This window comes from Corvus hawaiiensis, chromosome 1 (genome assembly GCF_020740725.1).
Source record: "Corvus hawaiiensis isolate bCorHaw1 chromosome 1, bCorHaw1.pri.cur, whole genome shotgun sequence".
Taxonomy (NCBI): domain Eukaryota; kingdom Metazoa; phylum Chordata; class Aves; order Passeriformes; family Corvidae; genus Corvus; species Corvus hawaiiensis.
In genome coordinates, this window is record NC_063213.1 from 24,801,790 (window position 1) to 24,825,953 (window position 24,164).

Genomic DNA, 24,164 nt, shown 5'->3' on the forward strand with positions numbered 1-24,164 from the left:
AGCAATCAAAAACTTTCAAGCACATTCTAATACATCAGCTCCACCAAAGGACTAAATTAGAAAAATTGATCAATAACCCTATTTCAAAGATCCATCTGTATTCATTTAACACAGCCTGGATTTTCATGGGGGCGGGAGAAAAGCTGCTCAAAACTTCTATGTCTGGCACAGAGCCAATTGCTGAAGGCTCTGACAATGGGCAGGTTACTAGCCCAATCAGACAACTTGGTAATGCCTCTGTGATGACATATTCAAGAAAGGAAAAACCACAGGAAACTCTCCCTTTCTTCTCCTGAGGGGTGGTGAGGTGGCTGCCGGGGCCCGTGCAGCTGGGGCCTTCCTGAGGCCAGAGCCCCCCATGTGGTGCTGGCAAGGACCATATGGCCAGGGCCTGCTGTGTGGTGCCAGTAGAGACCACGTGGCCAGCAGCAAGAGATGGTGAGCAATTCCCCAATGTGGAGCCCGGACAAGATCAGCCTCTCAACTGCAATTTAAAGACACCAACTTTCTTTCAAGTCAGAGGAAAAGTGAGGACACATGAGGAAAACCAACATGGCAGCACCGAAGTCAGTGAAAAAAAAGGAGAGGGAAGAGGTGCTCCGAGCGCTGGAGCTGAGATTCTCCTGCAAGCCGTGGTGAGGACTATAATACAACAAACTTGTTTCCCTATAATTCATGAGGTGCGTGAGGGGTATGGAGATCCATGTGCAGCCTGTGAAGAAGAGTACTCACACTGGAGCACGTGGATGCTAAAAAAGCTGTAATCTAGTGAAGAACTCAAACAGAGAGAGATGACCCTTGCTCTCAGAGATAGAGGAAGAGAGCCTTCGCTTCCAAACTAGAATAGCTCATCCTTAAAAGATTAAACCCCATGAACTAAAATGACCCATGCTAGGCAGCTGTGGGAAGACTGCCTGGCCTGTGGAAGGGACTCCCATTGCAGCAGGTTCAGGCAGGACTGCTGCTTGTGGAAGTTAAAACCACGCTAGAAAAGTTTGCAAAGAACTATCTCCCATAGGAAGGATCCCACAGCATGGCAGAAGAAACACTTTTCCTTAAGCATACTGAAGAAAGACTTTTAAGAGGTGAAATACTGACCAAAACTCCGTGTTTTGTTTCCTTGCATGGTCAGTGGAAAGAGGGAGGGACTGAAAAAAAAAGTGTTCTGAAGGTTTGCTTTGGTTCTCATTACCCTTTTTAATTTTAATTCTGTTAATAATAAATCTTCCTTATACTGTTTAAGTTTTGAACCTGTTTTGCCTTAAGGTGTTTTTTTCTTTCTTAATAATCCTTATCTCAACTCATGAAAATGAAGTTTTCAATTCCCCCTTTTCTGCTCAGCTATAGCAGAGGAAAATAAGTAGATGGGTTTTTTGTGGGTGTCTGGTGCTTAGCCAGCGTCAAACCCTGACGCCATCTCAGTCACTTCATGTAGCAACTCCATGTAAAAATCTCTATTACTGCACTGGACACCAGGAGGAGGGAGAAACTGATCAGCCTGAAGGGCCCTAGCACATAATTTTCACCAAAGTATGCTCTCCCATCTCCTTTACATCTTGTAAGTATTAAGATAATACATTGTTTTATAAAACCATTTACAAGCCACAGTCACATAGAGCTTCCAGGATGTTCTAAATTTTCTCAGGAAAAACCTACATTCTTTTTACAATTTGAGTTCCATTAAATGATCTAAGGGAAAAGGAGATATTTGACAAGGAGAAACAAAGAAAATAAGGAAAATTCAGAAGCTGGTTCTCTCTTAAGATTTTTTTCATTCTGTTTTGTGCCAATCATTTCAAAGCTCAGAATTTTCCCTGCACTGAAGTGGGCAGCAACACAATTACATATTTTGCCCCATAAGAACTCCAATTAGACTATTAGGAAGTTTACTTTTCACAGTGAACTACACAATAGTACTATGTTATTAGGAACTTTACATCCTATCTATACTCTCAAAATCAGACATGCACCTACATCACATCCAAGAATATTGATACATATCATCTGTTTAAAAGTTTCCTCTGAAAAATGGGTCAAAGATATAATTTCTGAATAACTAAGATTCTCCAAACTTCCCTACTCAACCCTTTCCAACCCAGTCCCTGATAATTGCATTGCTTTAGGAATGAGATACTTTTCTCATAGTTACCCATTTATCTGTAGGAAGAGTTGTCATAGCAATTTTTAAAGATTTAGCATAAGTAAGTTTCTTTACTGGAAGTGTCAACTCTTTGACACCTTGACCTCAACCTCAGGTCCAGGAAAAGCCCTACTGAGTCCACCTCATTGTAAGGATCTTCACAAAGATCGTATTTTGCAGACAAATTTTACTTTATCCAGGGAATTGCACTCTTGTTCATCATGTGAGTCAGTGAAATGATTAAGTTTTCTCCTGAAATCTACAACCTGAAATCTAGTTCATGTAGCTTCAAACCCTTAAACTGCTGCCTTCTCTCACTTCTGAGAGAAGATTAAGATTACTCTGATCTGAAAACACCACCAAAATCTATCATGTACTACTTGAAATACCTTCTTGATGCAGAGTGGAGAAAGAAGCAGAGATGAAATAAGTGATCCAATGCTAACGTGGGTTGCCTTGGTACTAAACAAATTGAATTTTAAAACCCAAAACTTTACTCTTGATTGTCCACATTGCAAGGCAATTCACCATTGCAAGTTGTCCTCTCCGCACTCCAAGCAACAAAGCAAGTTTTTGAAACAAGTCTTGTGGTTTTTTCCTCTCAAGAAGGACTAGATTAAGATGTGGTATTTTATAAAAATAATTAATCTAGCCATAGAACCTCATCTGATTCACAGCAAACCCTCATCATAATCAGCACAGTGATTGTAGATGCCTGGCAGTAGCAACTGCACATTTCTCAAAAACAAATGGTGTTTCTCCAAGAAAAAAAATCCTCCACAGAAATTTTTTAATGCCCTGACAAGGCAGAATTTTTCAACCTGTTTCCAATTATGTGAATTTCAGGATGCTTCATACACTAGCTACTCTTTGAAGCTACATACAAATTCTGTTTTCTGAGACAGCAAATCCACATATTCCATGACCTGAAACAAAGAACTATGGTGAACACTGCATACCCAAAACTAAATATGCAATTCTACATTATATCTCAAGGTGTTATCTTGAGAGATTTTCATACGGTTTTAAAGACAGAAGAGAGGTCTGCTTCTCAAAGCATTCATGTTCTATGGACTTACATCTCAAGACCATAAAACACATGTATCCCTGGGGATTCAGTCTCATCTTTGTGTTTTACATATAATACCACTGTGTTTATCTCCTTTTATCTGATATTAAAGCAGACAACTCCAGTGTGCTCCTTTCCATCTCTGTTTTTAAGATCCACATGCAGCTTCTCCCCTATCCCGCATCCCCAAACAAAAAAGATGAGCAGATAAAAAGGGTATAGCTCAGTAGTAAGCCAAATTTAGCTCAGAACCCAGTTACAGACTACTTCTTGAAGAGGGTTGGCTCCTCACAGACATGGTCTTAGCATGTTCCTTCAGTTCATCTCACCATAACATATGAACAGAACATGTTAGAGAACCCAAATAACCAAAATATTCAGCAACCAGCTGCAACATACTTCAAATGTTTCTTTAAATGCTTATTCACAATGTAGGTGATTTTATGGCCAAACTATGAGAGGGTTTTCCAAAGACTAAAAAACCATCAATGGCTTATTAGCCTTAGATTATGGCCTAAGGTTACTGGTCTGATGGTCAGACACAGGTGTTGTCAACTTTATTACTGGTAGTTTTGTAACAATACTACCAAATGCTTTTAAATTAAGTTTGGCAAACCCCCATTATCCTATGACACTTTCACAACAGCACATTTGGAAAGCCTCACGAGTCTTCCAGTTTTCATGTATGAACACATTCTTCAAGAAAATCATTCAAAGTGGCATCAACCTTAGCGGAACAGAGAAGACACTGATCATAATGCAAAGCTTTGGGTATTTTACAGCACATTTGAATGTACGAAGAAATCTATCAAAAGAAGTACATTTCTGAAAGGCTAGATCCAGGCAGCAGATGAACTGAAATTCTCTGGAAAAGATATTGCCATCAAACTGATCTGCTCTCTAAGTTGAAACTATTATAATATGGAACAAGAAGTTAGGACAAACTCACTAAGATCCCTTTTCTCCTAGAAGATTGCACCTGTAAACACAAGCACTTTGTTATTATGAATTCAAGGTAATGGCCACTTTCATAAGAGGGTGAACAACAGGATGGCTGTTCTAGGCTTGAAGAGGGAAAAAACCAAACCGGTAACAGAACGGAAGATGTATTTCTATGATAACTAACCATTTCAACGAAAGCATGTTCTAAGCTTAGAATTTTCTCCACAGTGAAGTGGGCAGAAAGAAGGACTGGCTAGAAGAGACTGCTACAGATAATTGCTTCCTTTTATGAAAGAACTGTAGCTTCCTTGCAAAGATATGAATAGGAAAGATGGGACAGAACTACTGGAATCTAAAGTTCCTCTTTTGGTGGATGGCAAAGAGATTACTCTGGAACCTGATAGCCCTAAAATCACATATATTTCAAACTCTTCAGTTTCTTGTGCTTGTTCTTGTCATTTGACCCTTGATCAAGACATTAAATTCAGAACTGCAGGGCACAAGTGTCTAGCTCAGTTTTGGAGCTGAAGTTACGTATCTGCTGCACTAAACTCATGGAAGTAAGGTTGATCAACAGGTTTATGAGCTGGTCCTTATATTTTGGCCCCCCTTAAGTGGATTTCACTGGAACACATCTGAAGCCAGATTCACTGGGATCTACAGTAGTAGCAAATTTTCAGACTTAACAGGGTCTTTGAAAAGTTTATCTTCAAAGCTCTTTATGCAGCTGGAACCTATCCTAGGCAATATCTCTACACATTTAGTTACAGAAAAATCAAAGTAATAGAGGAACTGAAAAAACCAAAAAAGCTTAATAAAAACATTCCAGAGACGCAACACAGAAATTAATGCAGTTTCAAGGCACCTATTACTCTCAAGTGCAGAAAGAAAATGATATCTGCTATGTAAAGTTAAAGCAGTTCAAGTTTGCTGTGAATATGCATGTGGATAACTACTCAGATTATTTTTTATTATTATCTGAATATCACATTACAATGAAGAAAATGGAGGTAACAGCTTCTTAAACTTTATAATTCAACTATGTTACCACATATTTGTTTCAGACTAAAAAGAGCCCAAATGCCCCATCATTCACATTATATACTACAGAGTTCATAATGATATAGTAATTACAGTTTAAACATGAGTTTTGACGACTTATGAACAGTAAAAGAATTTGATTTCTCGATTGCAACAGCAAATTACAAATTTCAAGTTTACTTACCCATTCAAATTAATATTTAAATTATTTTCAGATATTCTAATCACATGTGTACTTGACCAGACAATCACCAAGGAAAGTATTTAAATCTTTCAAAAGTGTTATGCAGTCAGTACCCAACTGGAACCTACCGTCTGTAACAGTTCGTGTTCTTTTGTCAGACCATTCCTTATCCCAAATAGAAGCTGAAAGAAAAGTACCAATATTGCCTTTTGGTCAGAAAAAGAGAGAGCATCAAGAAAATTTCAAGACTTTGCATGCCATTGTACCTAAGACAGGATCATTTTTCTCATTTTCTCTTTTTCCTGTTGCACTGTCAATGCACATCCAGAGTTCTTCTAACAAGAGCTTCACTCTTCCTGTTAAAATAAATAAATAAAAAAATTTATTTATTTAAAATAAATTGATAAAATTGAATAAGAATTTATGTTCATTTTACTCAGAACACAGACATACCTACAACAAAATACAAAATGCTCACAACAAAAATTAAGACAAGGCACAAGCTTCAGTGAAAGAAAAATGCTAGATGCCAGTTAGGGAATGGATCCTGTACTGGCCATATCCACACAGCAGTCTAAAGCAATAGCTGGAGAATGCTTTAGCTTTTCCTTTTTATAGGGAGTACTTCAAAAAGTTGTAGCAGCCCCCAGAGTAAAATGTAAAAGCAGATTCAAATGTAGCATTAGTGAAATTAAACAGCTTTGTAAAACCAATCAATTTACATGAACTTGGGAGAAAATCTTTTAGGAAGATGTGTATCACATTTATGCTCACTCAGTAATAATTCATCTTAGTCTTATCATGTAATACCACCATGTATCCGAACTAATTATCAGGCCACAACACTAGGAGACTCTGTCTACGGTCCTAACAGCACCTTTGCTAGGTGATGTCGAACAACCTAGTTTCAGAGACAGAAGGGCAGGTGGAGAGGGAAGAACCTCAGTAAAATACACAAGCACCTCATCTACTTATGCCAAAACTATCAGATCCAACAATCCAAGATCAGGAACTGAACTGTTTTTATGCAAATTCCATAAGTCAAAGGCCATAGCAAACTGCTATTATTTTATGAAGAAGCATATTAAAAAATCTTCAGCATATAAGAGGAAGACCTGCCAAACTTTGCTAAACAGCTAGTAACAACACTAACATTTACTCATTACTAATAATTCCTTGCTGCTATTTGAAGCTCAAATTAATGCTCAGATATTAATTTTCCTATTTTGCCATTAATTAAAAATCAAAGGATAAAATTGGGTACCAATTCAGTACAACCCAAAAGTAAAAAATATGCCAAGACACACAGAAACTGACATAGCCTGGCTTTTCCAGAAAATTTAATTTCTGCAACAAACATATTGCAAAGCAAGAAATAGGACAGTGAAGTTCTTTTGCCTCAAAACTGCCTTCAGAATATCTAAACAGTTCAAAAGCAGTACCAGCCTTTTAAAAGACTACAGAAAAAAAATTTAATTAAAGTTTGGCCTCGGTACTTCAGAGGAAGTTTTGAAGGAGTTTGCTCCATTACAATTAGATTCAGATAATCTGTAGCATGTATTTTAGATCACTAGGGGGGAAAAAAGTCAATAGGATAAGATACAGCTATACCTCTTGTATTTCCACTTGATTTACCAAGTCTCATATAGAAATTGTACCAGATTACGCTCCTATGTGGTCCTTTATGATTTCAGTGAGCTTCAGAGAGATTGTAATTTTTTCAGTGTTTGCATTCTGTTTTATAATTGCACATCAGCTGACTTCACACATGCACAGGGTACACTAGTCATTTTTATGAATCAAGTATTTTCCTTACTGCAAAACTGAAAATAGTAATCTATTACATTGGTCCTTCATCAGTGTAACCTACTTGTATCAACCACATCTGCTCTTATAGCACTTTGGCAGTATCCTTTGTTTCCAAAAATGCAACTCCAGAAGAGCTGCAATAAATTCATAACAAGTGGTTCCACACAGAGAATGGACTTGCAAAAAGTCTTACCTTTGTCTATATCTGTTGCAAGGTCTTCACTTGAACTCTGAGTTTCTGCATGCTTAACTATTAAAAAGAGGAGAGGTGTAAAGAAAATGTTCAAATAGAACAATATCACATACAAATCTGAAGGCATTCAAAGGTAAACACTTACCTTTTCTGCACTTCTCTTTAATTACACCATCAAGTTTTCCCTGATAAAATTAAGAAGTACAGAATTTTTATGCCATACATATTTTCAGAGCATCAACTCTAAAGAGCATGAAATCTAGATCAACATTTCAAAGGTCATTCTTCAGTTGGAAAATTTTTCTCTTATGGTGAATTGCTATGTTTAGTTACTCAATATCCCCCCAAAAATGTACTGTTTCAGCATCTCTTACACTAATAGCTTCCTTTCTTTCCCCCAAAAATACTTAAAGAAGCTTCACCCAAAGACAAGGAAAGCCTTACTTGTGCTTTTTTTAGCTCCTTTTCAAGCCTTTTCTTTTCAGTTTTCAGTTGTCTGAAGTCCTGTGTATGCTTTGTTGCAGCTTCTTCAAAAAAGAGAACCAAAATTCAATTCAGAAGCTACACTATTAGAGGCTACTCATTTAAGTGGTGCTGGTCACTAGTTTGCAAATCAAATCACCAGAAAAAACCAGATAGTGTGAAATACAAATTTATTGAAGCTATATTTTGGTTCATTCAGAAACAACTAATGCATACATGTATGTTGCCTTCTACCGCATAATTACTGTTTTGAACCACTGCAATACATTTATTATTTTTCTCAGTTATATGCAAGAATGAAGAGTGGGTCATATTGTAATAATATTGTACTGTAGAACAATATACACCAAGTGAAAAAAGGACATAAAACTGAGATGCAAGGGACTTTTTATTCTCTTATTCAAAAGAGCTCTGGTTCAAAGATGAAAACACCATAGCCAGCTGCATTAGAAAGATACAGATAGCACTCAAGACTAATAGAGAAGAGGACCTTATCTCTTAATGTCTAACAGACACCTCGAAAGAGTACAGATGGGTGGAAATATAGGGTACAGGGTAGGTGAGAACTGAAAGTGAGGTTTGTAGGAAAATTCTCAGATGACAGAGTTAGAGAGAACTCCTGAGAGTTCAGCTGGATGACTTATATATGGATAAGAAAGAAAAGAAATGGAATCTTCCTGCTGATCAAATCAGAAGAGAGCATTATTAAAATAAAAGTTGTTAAAAAAGAACCTTGGGTGGTAGGCTAATAGAAAACCAATCATGGCAAAATTTCATACTGACAAAAGATACAAGATCTGAGACATTTAATGGACATAGAAAAAAAGAAAACAGATAAAATAGTCACTGAAATTGGACCTAACCCATACTCTCTCTCAGTATTTTGTTCTAGTTCTGCCAGAATTTGAGATTTTGGAGGCAAGTGTGTAAAAAACCTGGCTGTCCTGTAATGGAACTCCAAAATTCTCATAAAAATAAACACCTTGTACCTGCACTTTACAGTAGGATTCAGGGGGTTTCTAACACTAAGATATAAGGCATTCAGTTCACTGTATTTTAAACTATGGTAAGCACAGCTATAATATGCACGATATGAATGCAAGTATCTGCCTTGCCAATTGACAGTACAGCAAATGAAGTCTCAAAAAGTCTTATGTACATTCACCCTCTACCAGCAAAACAAGAAAAACACAGTGCCATGAAGCCAATGCTTTTTCTCCATGTAAAAACAAAGCAAGCAAACAAACTAACTAACCAACCAAAACACAAGTGCTAGAATATTTAGAAATCAGAAGACATGCATCAGGATCACCATATACTTAAATATGAACACAAACATGAAGAATCCTGCCAGGATTATTAGAACACTGGAGCACGTGCCCTATGAAAACAGGCTTGTTGAACTAGACTTAATTAGCCAGAGGGGAAAACATAATGAATCTTAGAAAGAATCCAACAGCTTTCCTGTACAAGGAGGTATCAAGAAGAGGGAATGGGACTGTTCACTGCTGTATAATAGACATTAGGTGTAAACTGAAACATGAGAGTTTCCAGCTAGTTATAAGGAAAAACATGTTACTGAATCAAGTTGCCTAGAGAACCTGGTAAGACTCCATCCTTTGAAGTTTTCATGACCAGAAGTTCCCCACCAGCTTCATCTATGGCATGTGCATAAGACACTCAGCAGAAAACATTCTGCAGGAGGGCTGACGTAAATCAGAGACTAAGCACCCCACATAGTACTGCCCTGCCTTGCTCCTTGGGCATCAAAGTTAAAGTCAAAATTCCTCTGGTTAGAAAAGGAAAAAAGAGGTTATGTTACTGTACTGTTGTCCCACTCAGTGTAGAAAGTTACCTTCAAGTTTTTTCACTTTTGTTTCCAGTTTCTTTCTCCTGTTAAAAAGAACACATTAATAGATCATTTTTTAAAATAGAACTATGTTGCATGAAAAGCCAGAAAAAAATAAATCTAGCCATTCAGAGAAAACACACCTCCTATACCCAGGACCTGTGAGACCAATGAGTCCCTGAAGTTGAAAAATTAAACTGGTGGCATGTTGCTGACATTCTCACACAAACAGCTGTATCTGTTACAGAGGCCAAGTTTGCTTTTGAGAGCGTCAATCCACTAATCCAAGTATATAAAAATACCTTCAGCTACAACTTGGAACTAGAAATACAACTCCAGAAAACTGGCTTCTGCTTTTTGCATTTCTATGATGTAATGCAAACAGGTTCGTTTTACTCCTTAAAAACAATCAAGCTTTGCTTACAATTAATAGTATCTAAGCAATGAGATAACCATGAATAGCCTTCAGGATCACTAATGTCCCACAGTTTTTTGTTCAGAACATCCAGGTGCTTTAGACTAAAGCCAAACCAAAAGAAAAAACATTATGCATCCCGAACAATTTTGACTTCAGCATTTCCAACCCTACCTTATATGTAAAACACACAGAACTGGAAAATAAATAAATAGAAAAGCAAACATTTCTACTGTTTTCTTCTGTTAAATTCCAATATCCCAGAAATTGTTTTTAAACTGTTGTGGTAAGTAGAGGATTCTACCAATGCTCGCCAATCACCTTCATGAAGCAGAACACAGTTCATCTATTCCCCATATTAAAACCTATGTAATAGATTGAGATTTACTGTCTAAGCCTTTCTGGATATTCAGGCTTTAATTACCACTTCAGACATTAACCAGAATATATTCAAAAACCCACTCATAAATGGGATGATTGATCACCTTTTGCATGTTCAGTAGTCAAAGCATTTATACTATAAAGTAATAGGCCAATGATTCTGTGCCTTCTCAGCCTGAAGAGGTTCATACTTACTTTCCTATATGAGGGCATTGACAGTCAAGCCATAGGTGAGAATTTCAGCAAAATTCCTCATAAAAACATCTTTACAGAAAAAAAAAAAGGAGAGGTGAGAGAGGGGGGAGTTGTCCTTTAGAAGATAGGAGGTAAGAAACTTCTGTTTCTCTGTAGATTATCTTCAAGTGAATGCACAGAAGTACTACATGTACAATGCATGGACATTGGAAGCAAGATCAACTGACACAGGAAGACTGCAGAGATGCTGTTTACCATTGCAGGGAGAAGACCCATGCAGCCAAAGCTCGATTAGAATTCAAGCTGACCAGTACTCTGAAGGACACAAAAAGGGCTTTTCAAAATATCTTAACAGCAAATGGAAGATCAGAAATAACATCAGTCCATTGCTTGATGAGGTTAGTCATGTCACAAATAGGGATGCAAAGCAGAGATGTTTAATGCCTTCTTCAGATCTGTCACCAATGACAGACCCTGAGGACTCCCAGAAACCTGTGTGGAAGATCACAACAGGCTTGTTCAGCTTAGGAAAGAGAAGGCTAAGGGGTGACCTCATCACAGTTTACAGCTTCCTCAGTGGGGGACAGTGGAGATGAAGGTGCTGATCTGCTCTCTCTGGTGACCATTGACAGGACAGAAGGAAATGCAATGAAGCTACATTGGTGGAAGTTCAGATGGGACATTAGGAAAAGGTTCTTCAGGCTCTCCAGGGAAGCACTCATTGACACCAAGCCTGTCAGAGTCCCAGAAGCACCTGAATGACAGTCTTAGCTGTAGCTTAGTTTTAAGTAGTCCTGCAAGGAGCAGGGAGTTGGACTCAATAATCCTCATAGGTAGTTTTCAACTTGAGATAGAAATGCTATGATACAAATAACTAAGAATCCGAATAAACAGACACTAAATGCCAACATTATCATGGCAATAATATTTACAAATGAAGTAATTACATTTACACATGTAGTACTATACTAATTTCATCAATATGCAACTACATTAAGAAAATAGGTAGATGTTAAATCTAGCAATTTACAAAAAGCAGCTTGCAGATGATGCATTTGGGCAGAACTCCTCTTATGCTACACAACTCAAGTTCCTATCTGATCTTTAAGATAAAGGCACAACTGTAGTTGACAGGAGTTGTACTCCACAGGAATTGCCATTCTTGTAGAATATTCAGATCTCAACTAGACAGTCCTGAGCAAGCTAACTTTGACACTGGCTCTGAATGGCAGATTGGACCAAAGGACATGACCTAAGTTTTTTAACAGTAACTGTAGATTAACAGTAATTTTATGAAAATTCACTATTACTCTGCTTCTGAAAAAATCCAGCTTTCAAATTACTGAACTCATATGACCTACTGCTTAAAATGGCTTCAGTGTCAGACATATACAAAACAGCTACAGAACCACAGAATTGAGGCTGAGGTTGTGAGAATCCTCTGGAAGTTACCTTGTCCAACCCATGCTGCTGTAGCAGGGCCACCTACAGCTTGCTACCCAGGCCCATTGCCAGATGGCTTCTGAATATCTCCAAGGATGGTGAGGCCACAAGCTCCCAGGGCAATCTGTGGAAGTACTCAGTCATTCTCACAGCAAAAAGTGTTTCCTGATGTACACAGGAAACATGACATTCTTTGTCTTAGTTTGTGCCCATTGCTTCTTGTCCTGTCACTGGGGTCCAAGGAAGTGAGCCTGGCTCTGTCTTCTTTACACGCTCCCTTCAGGTATTTATAGACATTGATAATACCAACCCTGAGTCTTTTCTTCTCCAGACTTAAGAGTCCCAGTTCTCTCACCCTTCTGTCAATAGAGAGATGCTCATATTCCTTAATCATCTTCATGGTCCTTCACTGAACTCACTCCCGTATACCCATGTCTGTCTTGTACTGAGGAGTCCAGAACTAACACAGTACTTCAGGGGTGGCAACAGCAGTGCTGAAGAGAAGGAGCATCTCCCTCACCCTGCTGGCAAAAACTTTGCTTCTTGAAAACCAAGACACTGGTAGCCTTCTTTGCCACAAGTGTGTATCATTGGCTCACGTCATGAGAGCACCCCAAGCTGCTGTCCACCTAAGTGTTCCCCAGCAGGTACTGGTGTTTGTGATTGTTCCTCATCAGGTGCAGGCTTCACACTTCTCTTTGCTGAACTTCCCAATGTTTCCGTCAGCTCATTTCTTCAGCCTGTCAAGCTTGTGCTCGAAAGCAGCACGCCCCTCTGGCCCAGCAGCCACACTTGTGTCACTGGCAAGCTTGCTGACAGTAGGCTCTGCCCCATCATGCAGATCACTAACAAAGATGTTAAACTGGACTAGACTCGCTATGCAGCGCTCACTGTCTCCCCCCAGGGTACAGTGTTACCTCCTGGTCTCCTATGGGGAGAGATAAGATAGAACTGGGTTGTGAGCTGTAAAACCTGCCTGCAGAGGCACATGGCAGCACAAAGGAGCACACGGCGGCTCACAGAGAGGTTTGTCTCCTGGGGGGAGGAGGTGTCAGCAGACCCCTACGGCAGACCCCTACGAGAGAGGAGCCTGCCGGGAGCTGACGGACAGGTGAACAGCGGGTGATCATCCCACAGAAGGAAGTGTGCTGCAGATGTGGCAACATGGGATAGGTCACGTAGTGAGGACTGCCATATAAGGAAATACTGTGTCAAAAAAGTGTATAGAACCAGCTCGTTTCTTTGAATAAACAATTCAGATTCCACGCCGCTCTGGGTCCGTGCCTCAATTGCCAACAAATGGTGTCCCCGTGTGAGGAATTTATTATACACCTGTGTGTCTGTCGGTGAGCCCCGTGGGACTTGAAGTGCAGCTGATAGAAGGAGGAAAGCTGGCCAGCGTTTAATCCCTGCAAGTTGTAGGCAAGCTACGGGGAACGATGGGGGATGGTGTATCCCACGAACAGAACATCACAGAGACACTGGAGCAGATTTTAAAGAAACACGGCAGGAAAGTTGAGTCTACAAATTTGATCAGACTCTTGTTCTGGGCAAAAGACTATGACTCAACTTCAGATAGTACCAGTATTTTTGATCCTCGCTTTTTTGATCAACGCTTTAGAGGATGCGTTGTGGGACCAAGTTACATGCGGTGACACAGCACTGACAAAGCTTTTATATCCGTGGAGGACAGTGTGCAAGGTGCTCACAGCACATGCAGCACCCAGAGACCAAAGAAGGACGCTTGTGCCACCACGGCAGCTGTGCCGACCCCTTCTGCACCGCCAGTGAACCGTAAGTCTGCTGGGGCTGTTGTAGGAGAACCAGAAGATGGCCCCTTGTCCCCTGCCCCATTTGACCCTGGAGGGGAACCGGATGGTATCGTAGAAAAGCTCATGCTGCCCCGCGCCATGTGGCATCAGCTGGAGCTGGGTCGCGGCAAGCGGCTGGAGCCAGGGAGTCCTGTCCTGGTAGCGCGTTCCCTTTCCGTTTGCCCTCTGCAATAGTGCAGCAGCAGTGGCAGGCATGGCGGGGGAAGAGCGTGTGGGGCCACAGGGGTGCAGCGCGTAGCAGCGCTGGCGACCACACAATGCCAGCGAGCACATGGCGGCGAGCACACAGCAGTGAGCGCATGGCAGAGCTGCGCCACGGCCGCACCTGACAGCTGCCCCCACACCACAGGCAGGTGGGATCAGCCGTGCTGGGAGCTGGCAGGGCTGCAGCTCCACTCAGCACACAGCAGGGGTTGCGAGTGGTTCTCTGCATGTGGGATGTGAGGAGATGAGCCGGCAGGACCCGCGCAGCTGCCCGACCTGAACCGCTACAGCCAGACTCCCGTTCCCTGTGGAGCCTTGGGAGCTGATACTGTGCTGGAGAAAAGGACTGAGTGGACCGATGGCCCCTTCCCTGCGGGTGGGGGGCTGCAACATTCAGCATTTGCACCAGCTTGTGCAGAGGTGGCTGCGGGCTAGGCATGTCGCTCCTGCAGCTGGTTCATAGAACTCTTCTATTTTTGTTATTCAAAATGCTGCCACAATCCTGGACACTATCTCAAAGATTGCTTTTTTACCGTATCACCTTGCGACCCCTCCTGCATTGTTTTGATTGCTTTTTGTGATAGATAATAATTCTGATTTGTAAGCTATCTTTTCAAGCAATTAACTGGTATGTTTTATCGAAGTACTCTTTTCTGTAAAAATGGTACAGTATTTAAGCAGCTGATGATACCACCTTGCTTATTTTTGCTCAGTGAGTGGTTGTTGTTCTGTTAGATATATTATTTCACTGTTCATAGTAAGAAAACTGCATGTTATGTTATACATTTTCCTGAATTTGGTAAGTTAAAAGATGTTCGTGTTACACATTGTTAGAATAGAAAAGGGCAAGTGCAGGGATGGGGTGTGCCCCTTGCAAAAGACTGCAAAGAGGTTTATATGTTCTTAATTTTTCAATCGCATTCAGAATGATCACAGGCTCACTTAGAAAAAGCTGAAGTACTTGTTAAGAATCTTGAAAGTGGAAAATGAGAAGGCCCCTTTCCGTTGATAACCTGGGGGCAAAGATATGCTTGTGTTTCCACAGATTCCAGTCCACGATGCAAGAGTGGTCCAACCAGCCTTGGATACTCCAGCCTCATAATCAGCTTGTGGAAAAGATAAACTCTTCTGAAGTCATGTTCTTAACTGATACTAATAAAGTTTTTAAGCAATTTTGCAAGTATTTTAGGGAAACCCTCTCAGTCAAAGCTTGAGGCTCTGACCAAGCCCTAGCCCTGGCTGACTGGGGATTATACCATCAGATCCAGGTGTTTCTGCCCTAAAAGTGTAATCAAGTCACTTGGACGTGTTGATTTGATCTTATAAAAGCTGGACCCTCTTTCAAAGTAAACCTGGAAGTCTTGCCTGGGAAAGACTTTCTAAGTCTTCACTGTGAAACAAGACCTCCCAGCCATTGCAGACTCTGAGTGATGGTAGAAGTTTTAGACAACTTTACTTTGTTTCTCAAAGTTCAAGCTGTTTAATCAGTCTTCATATATAGGACTAGTTATTGAGTGTTTTCATCTACCCCCCTGTTCATAGGAAAGATACTGCTTTTGTGAGGAACAGAGCTTATTTGGTTCGGGTAGTGGGCCAAACACATCCTAATGTTAGAAGTGTTTTGTTTTATAATTCTTGTTTGTATAAAACAGAAAAGGCGGATTTATGGGGAGAGATAAGATAGAGTTGAGCTACAAGCTGTAAAACCTGCCTGCAGAGGCACATGGCAGCACAAAGGAGCACATGGCGGCACACAGAGAGGTTTGCTTCCACTGGACCCTGGGGGGAGGAAGTGTCACAAAGCAGACCCCTACGGAGAGGAGCCTGCCGGGAGCTGATGGAAGGGTGAAAAGCGAGTGATCATCCCACAGAAGGAAGTGTGTTGCTGATGTGGCAACACAAGATAGGTCATGTAATGAGGACTGCCATATAAGGAAATACTGTGTCTTAGAAAAGTGTATAAAACCAGCTCGTTTCTTCGAATAAACAATTCAGATTCCACACCAGTCTGGGTCCGTGCCTCAGTTGCCGACAGTCTCCAACTAGACTTTGCACAGTGCTCATCGCCACACTCAAGGCCCAGCCATTCAGCCAGTTTTTGATCCACTGTCTGCCCATCCAGCCCCTACAGCACCAGCCTAAGGGGCTATGATGAAGCTGTTATGGGAGACAGTGTCAGAGATCTTACTGATGGCCTGTCAGACTCTAGCCACTGCTCTCCCCTCATCTAGCAGACATGTCAATTTATAAGGTAAGTGAAGCACAACTTTCCCTTGGTGAGCAACTTGCCCTTGGTGAGGCCATGCTGTCTGCTCCCAAGGAGCTTCTTGTCTTTCTTGTGCCTGAAAATGAGTTCAAGCATGACCAGCTCCATCTCCTTTCCAAGGATCAAGGTGAGGCTGGCTGGCCTGCAGTTCCCTGGCTCCTTCTTCTTGAGGATATGACTGACAGATAGGGACAAACATTTTATCAGTGCTGACACAATAAACTGCCAGCACATCACAGTGGTCAGTTCCCTCTTAAGATGCAGCTAGCAATGGGGTAGCTGCTCTCTGCTGCTCTTAGATAGGACAATGTGCTAAATATTCCATTAAGCTCACAGTACATTGAGTACACCTATATGTGAAATAAGTGCAGTCTGGCTGAAGAAATGACAACAAAGCTAGTCTCCTCATACAGTCTTTTGGCCTCTTAATAATGGCCTTTTAAGCCTCTTAATAATGGCCTGATGCTGTGCTTGTGAAAATCGTATGTTTCACAAGTTATGTAAAGATACCAGAGTATCTCTCTTGAGAAGTGCTTCAGTCACTTGATCATCTCCATGGACCTTCATTAGACTCTCTCCAATACACCCTTATCTCCTGTACAGAGAAGCCCAGAACTGGGCACAGTACATCAAGGCATGGCCTCACGAGTACTGAGCAGAGGGAACCAATCACTTCCCTTAACCTGCTGGTAGCACCAAAATAGCTTAGAAACACCAAAGTTAAAAATGGTAACCAGCTTACATGGAAGCAAGGAGTCACCAGCAGGAGTCCCATTGGGATGTGTGCTAGAACACATCAAAAATAAAAGCTGACTACAAAAGCAGAAGGGTCTTAGAATTCGAAGTCACTAGAGAGCAATTATTGGTTTTCATAAATGTAAAATGATGCATGTGAAGAAAAATAACCACAACTACCAACACTTGGCTGTATATTAGCTGGTTCTCTTTTGTGAGCATGAGTACCTTTCCACACAATATTGAGAAGTCACAGTTCCCTGATATATGTGATTTAAAGGTTAAAAGTATTAGAGGATTAAAGAGCAATTAGACAAGTTCATTAGAGTATCCACTAAGAGCTCTCAGAGTTAACACACACATACAATCCAGGCAAGGAAGCTTCTGAGTGACTGCTTACTGGGAAAAACAAACTTTGGGAATTATCAAGGCACAGCTTCAGAATATTCAGTATTATGGCAGCAAAAAGGGTTTCTGCATTTTTGGTGCCAAATCCCTCCTGCTCATTTCCAAACATGGCAGACAGTTCACTATGAACTGCTGAGCTGTTATATTAAAAACAATTATTTTAAGGACTGATTTTAGTACAGACCACTTTGGCAGTATCATTCCTCTACTGGCCTCAGAGACTTAACAGCAAAACTGAAATGGACAGCAATAACAATAAGCCGAGACTAAGAACCACTTAAAACTGGAGAAATTACAGCTTTTTCTCAATTTCATCCTGTTCTTAAAAACTTTCATTAAACAACCATGTAAAGCTACTTCAAGACAAGACAATAAATAAAACTAACATTGCACTCAAGAGTGTTTGCTACAAAACTCAAGATCATTCTTCCATCAACTCCTTGTTCTACAAAGGCGTAAGTAAAAAAATTTTAGCGAAATGGAAAGCATAACTAGGTAAGGTACACTACCAAATTTGGAAGAGGTAAGAGAGGCAAAGAAAGGTTGTGAAAAAAAGAAGCATCACTCACACAGCATCACTGTTTAGTATTTCTTCTTTAATTTTAACATACTCCAGCTGACTCTCCCGATAAATCTTCAGAGAACTCTGAAGAAGGAAAGCACAGTTAAAATATGTCCATACTGAGGGCAAAAAAAAAATAGATGGCAGATACCTTACCTATTCTAATGAAAACAGTGCCAGGCCAAAACAATATATTCAATAAGAAAAGCAAGTTGGAAAGTCAGGTTATCCTCCTTCTTTAAAGGCAAAAGTTATAACAAACAAACACATAAATCTCTGTATGTCTATCTTTTGAGTACGTGCCTTCAACACCTAGCTGGATAGGTACTTGAAGCTGAAGTCAAGAGCTTTACTATTTTACACCATATATAGTCCTATTTTTTCTGAAAAAGTGCCATCAGGACATCAGCTACTAATGCTTGTTGAGGGAAGAGGAATTATAAAACCATTCTAACACAGAACACAAACTAGGTACAGCAACAAGACAAATGTTAGTATCCTGTCTCATACCGTTGTGGGGTATGCCCAGCCCCTGCCCTGGAGGGATCTCTGCTGAGATAAGAGATTTCGCAATTGCCCAGTAGGACTCCCTGGAAAGGCAACCACTCTTCACGTCGAGGAAAGACAGACCTACAATCCTTTGGGAGACACTATGCAGATTTTTTCGTAACCCATTGGCCTGTGACCATCCCAGATCCTCTGTAATCCATTGGCCCTTTACTGATCCCCTGTATCCCTATAAAAGCAAGCCCTATGGGCCCCTGTAGGGAGAGGGTTCTCTTCCCTGGCTCTCCCCTTCGCTGGAGGGGACCCACAATAAAGCTACCTTCCGTGCGGAACCAGCCACACGAGCCTTCTCGTCTCTCTCTCTGGTCTGGCTTGGCCTGGAGGCTGCCCTGCAGAGCTGAGCTGAAATCACGAGCTGATAATCACTAAAGAGCTGACAGCTTCTGCACGGGCCCTCCTGCCAGCAGCTGAGGGAAGACACCGGGCCTCGGGAAGGCGATTCCTTTTGGGACCATCCCCCCGGGCCGGTCACCTCTTCCTGGGTCAGAGCCGCTGACCCCCTCACCAGCTGTAATATACCATCATGAAAAAACTACAAGAAAGAAGGTGGGGTATTTTCTTCAGAAATAATAATAATGTCTAGAAAATACATACATTTGGGTAATTTGAACAATCTAAACCTTCTTTCCCACAGACTAAATCTCAGCTAAGCGATGGGAGAGAAATTAGGAATAAACTCAAGAAGCTAAAAATGTAAAAACATATGTTCAAAAAGATAACAGAAGCACAACCGTATTCTGCACAGACCCTCTTTCTTGGTACCTTCTCAGTAGTACAAGTTATATTCAATAATCTGACAAGATCAGAGCAGAAAATCAAAGGAGTCTGAATGTTTCTCCTTCTTTCCTTCCTTAGTGAGGAAATAAAAACCAAATAATCTGATCAAAAATCGTAAGAACTACAACATCCTAAACTTTTTGCCTCTCTGAATCCTGAAGTCATTTAATTAATTTCACCTAAACCCAGAGCTACCTGTCCCAATGAGCTGGAAATAACAACGGAGCTCATTAAAGTCAGCTTCATTAAGATGAGCATTAAATAGATACATTTCCTTCAACAGAAAAAGTGCAAGTTATTTAAACCTTACAAGCACACCTTTTTTTCCTCCAACTCTGCCTTCAAGGAACCCAACTCCTCCTGGCACTTTTCCAGAGGCAGAATTTTCTGTAACATCTTCTCCACTTGGCAACGAAGAGCAGAGATCTCTCTGAAATGAGATGTGCAATTAAAAAAGAAGTTGCCAAAAACACAGATGCTTTTAAATTCAGCATTCTGATTCTTCAATCAAGCGTCTGAGTATTACGCTTTTATCCTATGGAAAAAATGCTGAGAGAGACACCCAAAAGCTTTAAGAGTTTCAGCATTCTCATTTTTCTACCTATTTAAAGAAAATTCAAGATCTGATTTTAAAACACTACACTGAACCTAAAGCTAGATGCAAGCAGATGGCATGTGCCACAGAGATTTGCTGCCCACACCAAAGTGCCGGTAATAAGTGTCTCTGCATACATACACAGCGCTGTAAAATAAGAGCAGAGTCCAACTGCAGTGTTTTTCAGCAGGCAAGCTGGAGTGCATAAAAATTATACGCTGCCTCTTCCTCTATAATCACAGAATAAGCAAGGGCACACAGCAACAACTCTTAAGTCAAAATGCTTACACAAATATGGATGCCCCAAATAGGTTTATACTTAACCACCACCAAAACATGAGCTTCACACCTCCACTTGGTCACTTAAGACTATTACTAGCACAGGGCAAGGAAAGAATCCCACACAGGTATGGTAGAAGAAGGACAGATTGCTCTTCTCATCATATGTTTGCTAACTATGGCCTAGGAAGCATGGTAAAAATACCACACTAAAAGCTTAGACCCATGGCTGTTGCTATTACTCCATCAGACTTCTAAAACTAACCACAACACAGAGAACATAGTAATACATCTCTAGTAAACAACAGAAATCAAACTTACCGTTCAGCAAATTGAAGCTGTAATCTCTTGTTAAGGTAGAAATTAAAAACACTTTATCAAATGTTCTTAAGTATATTTCAATCCAACTGCAACTTGCAAAGAAACATCCAGTAAAGACTTCCTAACACAAAAAACCCTCCCCAAAACTTGCAGAACGAAGTGTTTAATACGTGCATTTCAATACATTTGAAGTGAATAAGCAGAGCTTCTTCTGTTACATGAAAAAGATTGAGTAATTCTCAGCAACACAGATTTCAAATAGACCACTTTAAACCATATACCAGAAACAGGCAGATCTTAAGTGGATAGTTTTAATTCCAAAGGCCTATTTTCTTTACAAAACCTACCCAGTTTGTTCTTTATTAGAGACACCATCTCATAACTTAAATAGAAAGCCTTAAGCCCTTTTATAAGAATTGTTATAGGTATACTAATCCTGTAAGAACACAAATAGAAAACTAAAGGATATCAGTGCATTTCTGTTGATACTCTGCCAGCAAACGACTGTAGGAAAAGAAAAAACCCAGACATTACTCATTTTCTCACCTGATTTCGACAATCATGTGTGAGGGTATCTTTCCTTTCGCTTTACAGATAAATAGAGAAAGTGTAAGATTGGTTTGCATTTTCTGATAGCAGTCAATACAACTTTTATTTCATTAAGCCATTCACACCTCAAATCAAACTGCTTTAAGTAGAAAAAAACCCCAACAATTACAAGAATTTGTAGCCATTAACTAATTGCAGCTTTAAAAAATATATTGCTTAGATAAAGGACATAAAATACATATATATTAGAATATACACACACACATATATAGATACATAAAAAACATGTTTCCAAACTTGAAGGGATGTTTTCCTAAAAAAGAACACACATGTCAGAGAAATAGTTCAAAAGGCCCTATGTTGGTCTCCTAGCAGCCAGAAAGGGTGACACCCTGATGCAAGAGGGCCATTGGACACCACCAAGGAAAGCTACTATTTTCCTTCCTCAAATGGAGGAAAGAAAATAGTAGCTTTCCTTGGTGCTGTTATGTTTTTTAAGAACAGAGAGAAGAAGGAACAAGAAAGAGTAACATGATGGGAGTTACCCCAATACAGAGAGGGCTGCATTATTTTCTATTGCAATAGTTGAGAATAATCCAGTAAGGCAAGAAAAGGCTGAACTGCAAGTAGTTAAAGAAGAGGCAATTTCCATAAGAAATATATGCACTGGCAGAAAGAAGAGGGACACAAAGTTTAGAGGTCAGAAAAGAAATCACAACAGAGTAAAGGAGCTTTGAAAAAAGGGTCCTAGTTAAGAGACCCAGTGTGCGCTACCTTAAATACTCTCTGGAAATAGAATGCAGGACTGACATTTAGATTCATTAAAGCCAGATTGACATATATCAAGGAAAGGGTACATAAGAAACAAAGCACTACAATTAGGAGACATAGCATGGATATTAGGCCATAGTACGAAGGTATACATAGCATACCTTTATATATTATTCCATACAATCATATGTTGATGGGTTTTGAGAAGAATTGGAAGCAAGCACAGAAGAGAAAGCAAACTGTAAGAAGGATTTTATAATCACACTGTTCTGAACAACCTTCAGCTTCACTTTCCATATTCTGATATTTAATCCCAACAGAATATCAGAACTTAATGACCAGATTGAATTCTGCTGAAAAAGTTCATATGCATCTGTACTCAACTTTTAGTTCTCATATTCCTCACTACAGAAAAATGAAATAAGCAAGCACAATTAAATGAATGAAATAAATATAAATAAATTACTAAATAAATATCATCAAAGATCTACTGCCTTAAACAAATAAATTTAATTAATCTCTTCAAAGAACTGTTTCTGCGTGTACTTCTTATAATATTATAGGTACACCAAATAGCCCTGTTTACTGCCATTATAAACAGATGTTTTACAGAAAAAATTAAAGAAGTTTTACAGTCTAGATTTAGGATCTGTTTGTGAAGAACTTACTTTCATTTTGAGCAGCATTTAGTGTAGTGCATTAACAAATATCCACATTCCACAAGTCGTATTTACCACATTGTTGTAAGTACTTAAGAACAATAAAACCCAAACAAACAAAAACGTGTGCAATTGTACTTACTCTCCGTCAATAATTTTTTGCTTCAGTGCAATTAATGCAGCTACATATTCATTTATATTCTGTAAGGAAGAGTCTCAAGTCAGTTAAGAACTTACATCCCAAAAACCAGTACTGTAAATAACACCTAATCTGACTGATAATGTTACAGGAAATACAATAATCTGTCTTCTTTTTTACAGTTCTCTTGGTGAACAAGTTACTAAATCACCAAAAGTACATTCATTTAAATACACATGGAGAATGCAGGCTCCACAAGAAAGTATGCATATTTAAATGTAGCCTTACTACAAAAGCCCTTCACACTTTGCCTTTGCAGTAGATTCCATACTAAATCCCTATAACTTTTCCCCTCAAAATCCAACTAACCTTTAGCAGAATATCAGCAATAAACATTAGCTCACTTCAATCTACAGATTTTCCAGTTTCTTATCCATACTCATTCTAAGTGTGCCCCGTGAACTCTCAACAGGACCTTCTCTTCATTTAAAGGAAAAACAAGTATTACCCAAAGCGTAATAGTATAAAAATACACGCTCGCTTAAGAGCCCTCAAGGAAGTAAATCGTAAGTCCTTACACTGCACTGAAGCCAAGCCGAACGGATAGGACTAGAAATTCCCTGACAGATCCCACTAGGCACATCGCAAAGACACGAACTACTTTTCCACACTTAGCCTGGTTAAAGCTCGACACTGCTGCTACTTTTACAGAGCCCGTTTGCCACGCACGCTATCCGCGTTCTCGACGCGCCGGGAGTGGTGACTGTGGTACCCGACACTTCCTAGCCGCCAGCTGCCCGACGCTGAGCCACTACCTCCTCCGCGAGCAAAAACACCACTCCAGAGACATAGGGACAGTGGTCCGTGCCTACCTGCTGGAGAACACCGCAGTTGGCGCAGGCCCCGCCGGCGGCCGCAGTCCCGGCCGCGAGCGGCGGCGTCTCCCCGGGCATCATCGTGCCCACGCCTCCGTCCGGCCCCGAGAGCGGTGCGTGTGCGCCGCTCCAGTGCGTCACATACCGCGCCACCGCCTAAACAAGGACCCAGCTCGCCTTTGCCTCCTCAGGAATGATGACCACCGCTGCCTGACTAGTAACAGCAAAAAAGAGAGCAAAAAGTGCTCTCTGCAGAAACTGAGCGTTGAAAGCAACCGGTAAACAGCGACTTAGCCCTCTGAAAGGCACCACCTCTGCACGTCCTTCTACCAGTACTATTATTTTATCTTCTTTTGGGTGCGGGCACTTCTGGTAAGGGAACTGCTGCGGTCCTGGCGCAGGCGCGGGATAGGGCCGCTTGTTTCACCTGACGCGAGAGGCGGGACGGAGCCGCCGCTATGGCGGCGCGGCGGGGAAAGGT

The 24,164-nt window shown here is 40.5% G+C and overlaps 1 protein-coding gene across 4 annotated transcripts in view; it reads right to left on the reverse strand.

Moving 5' to 3' along the window:
* ICE1 (interactor of little elongation complex ELL subunit 1) overlaps positions 1-23,850 on the reverse strand; it is a 45,008-nt gene extending 21,158 nt beyond the window's left edge. The window contains exons 1-12 of one of the 4 annotated variants that reach the window (XM_048296825.1): positions 23,681-23,850; positions 22,812-22,870; positions 21,160-21,194; positions 20,691-20,709; positions 19,814-19,925; positions 18,159-18,235; positions 9,717-9,754; positions 7,823-7,905; positions 7,524-7,563; positions 7,379-7,435; positions 5,643-5,732; positions 5,505-5,558 (exon numbers count right to left, since the gene is read on the reverse strand). In XM_048296825.1, coding sequence (XP_048152782.1) covers positions 5,505-5,558; positions 5,643-5,732; positions 7,379-7,435; positions 7,524-7,563; positions 7,823-7,905; positions 9,717-9,754; positions 18,159-18,235; positions 19,814-19,925; positions 20,691-20,709; positions 21,160-21,194; positions 22,812-22,870; positions 23,681-23,764 — 748 coding nt within the window. In that variant the 5' untranslated portion in view covers positions 23,765-23,850. Of the gene's footprint in view, positions 1-5,504; positions 5,559-5,642; positions 5,733-7,378; positions 7,436-7,523; positions 7,564-7,822; positions 7,906-9,716; positions 9,755-18,158; positions 18,236-19,813; positions 19,926-20,690; positions 20,717-21,159; positions 21,195-22,171; positions 22,238-22,811; positions 22,871-23,680 lie in introns of those variants that run through there. The other 3 variants (XM_048296834.1, XM_048296844.1, XM_048296852.1) reach the window with 3 other exon arrangements.
* Between the last annotated feature and the right edge of the window lie 314 nt (positions 23,851-24,164).